The sequence below is a fragment of the Leptonychotes weddellii genome, unplaced genomic scaffold, assembly GCF_054177405.1.
Source record: "Leptonychotes weddellii isolate Sample4059 unplaced genomic scaffold, ASM5417740v2 HiC_scaffold_11277, whole genome shotgun sequence".
In the NCBI taxonomy this organism is placed as follows: domain Eukaryota; kingdom Metazoa; phylum Chordata; class Mammalia; order Carnivora; family Phocidae; genus Leptonychotes; species Leptonychotes weddellii.
The window spans coordinates 1-1673 of NW_027690376.1; the positions used below are offsets into that span (position 1 = coordinate 1).

At 54.9% G+C, this 1673-nt stretch overlaps 1 protein-coding gene across 1 annotated transcript; it reads right to left on the reverse strand.

Annotated features, from left to right (window-relative positions):
• Nucleotides 1-12: 12 nt before the first annotated feature.
• On the reverse strand, nt 13-613 carry LOC145718150 (class I histocompatibility antigen, Gogo-A*0101 alpha chain-like; the record flags this gene model as incomplete). Its single annotated transcript, XM_081809599.1, has 2 exons — nt 504-613; nt 13-301 (listed from the first exon to the last, which is right to left on the reverse strand). Coding segments are annotated over exons 1-2 (362 nt in total), but the record flags the coding sequence as incomplete, so codon positions are not given.
• Nucleotides 614-1673: the final 1060 nt, after the last annotated feature.

A 1673-nucleotide genomic window follows, 5' to 3' on the forward strand; every position in this document is an offset into this window, starting at 1 on the left:
GTCCGTGGGGACCGGAGCCCACGTCGCTCACCGGCCTCGCTCTGGTTGTAGTAGCCCCGCAGGGTGTGCAGGTTCACTCGGAAAGTCTGTGCGTGGTTCTTAGCCTTCCTGGTGTTTCGGTCCCAATACTCCGGCCCCTCCTGCTCCATCCACGGCGCCCGCGGCTCCATCCTCGGACTCGCCGCGTCGCTTTCGAACCGTACGAACTGCGTGTCGTCCACGTAGCCGACGATGACGAAGCGGGGCTCCCCGCGGCCGGGCCGGGACACGGCGGTGGAGAAATACCTCAGGGAGTGGGAGCCTGCGGGCGCGGAGGGGCTGAGACCCCGCGCGACCCTCGTCCCGGCGCGGGGCCGGGGCCCAGGGGGAGGCGGCCGGGAGGGCAGGGGAGGGGCACCGAGGGCGCGAGAGCAGGGCGGAGGCGGGGCCGGGAGCGGGGGCTGCGGAGAGGCTCCTCCCTTGCTCCCGCCGCAGAAGCCCTTTCCTCTCGCCCCAGCACTCGCCCGCCCAGGTCTTGGTCACGGCCAGGGTCCCCGACAGCAGCAGGACGAGGGTTCGGGGCATCACGACTCTCATCCCTGGGGTCTGGAGGAACTAAGTCCCGGCGGGTCTGCGGCACGGACTGGCGGGGAACCGCGGTGACGCTGGTTGGCTTTTCTAGAAACCGGACAGTGGGAGTGCGAGCTGGGACTACGTCATGAGTATCCAGAGGGGAGAACCTGACGGGTTGTGAGAGCGAGAAGAGAAACACGCAGAGTAAGGGACTGGGCTTCCCTGCCCCAGACGCTCCAGGCTCTCAGGCCTGGGACTTCCAGAGCCAGGCCTTCCACGAGCCCCGGGCTTTGCCCTGATTCCTCTCCAACTGCACAGAGCGCTCTTTGTCTCACTGTCTCCCTGAGGCCTGGCCCAGGGTCTTTCTGGAAGAGACACCAGGGAGAGATACCAGGCTGGGATCAGCCCGCTTTTGTCCCTTTCCGTTCCTGGAATCCCTCGACTTGAGCTGAACTCCTGTTCCTTCCTTCTCCTCCCGACTCTTCTAAAAGAAAACTCACCCCCAAGAAACTGGATGCCAGAGAGTGAGCTCGCCCTGGGAATGGAGATGAAGGAACGGGAATTTTCTCTTTAAGCCTGGAGTTTCGGTCGAAAACCCCAGCTAGAGATTCTCATAGAGATCAGTTTCCTTTTTGTTAATTCACTACAGTGGTAGCACAATCTTGATAATCCCTGAACATCAGAATCTGATCCCTAAAGTGGTTTTGCCCCTTCCTGTAGAAATGTCTAAACAACATTGCAATGAAGACTCACAAAGCTACTAAGTTGTACTTTGTCAGACAGCATAACTGTGACTCTGTTGTTTGGTTTGGTTTGGTTTGGTTTGGTGTTTGAAGTGAGAAGAAACTCACTTCACATTTAATGACACAGGTAGGTTGAAAATAAATGGATGTTTTTATATAGTAACACAGGTTACATGGAAACCAAAATTAAAAACACAGTATTATTTACAGTTATAAAGAAAATGAAATACAGTGTATATACTTAACAAAACACATAAAGGATCTGAATGCTGAAAATTACAAAATGCTAATAAAAGAAAGCAAATTAAATAGAGCCATAATATGTTCGTGTATAAGAAGATTCAACCTAGTAAAGATGTCAGTTCCTTCCAAATTGAT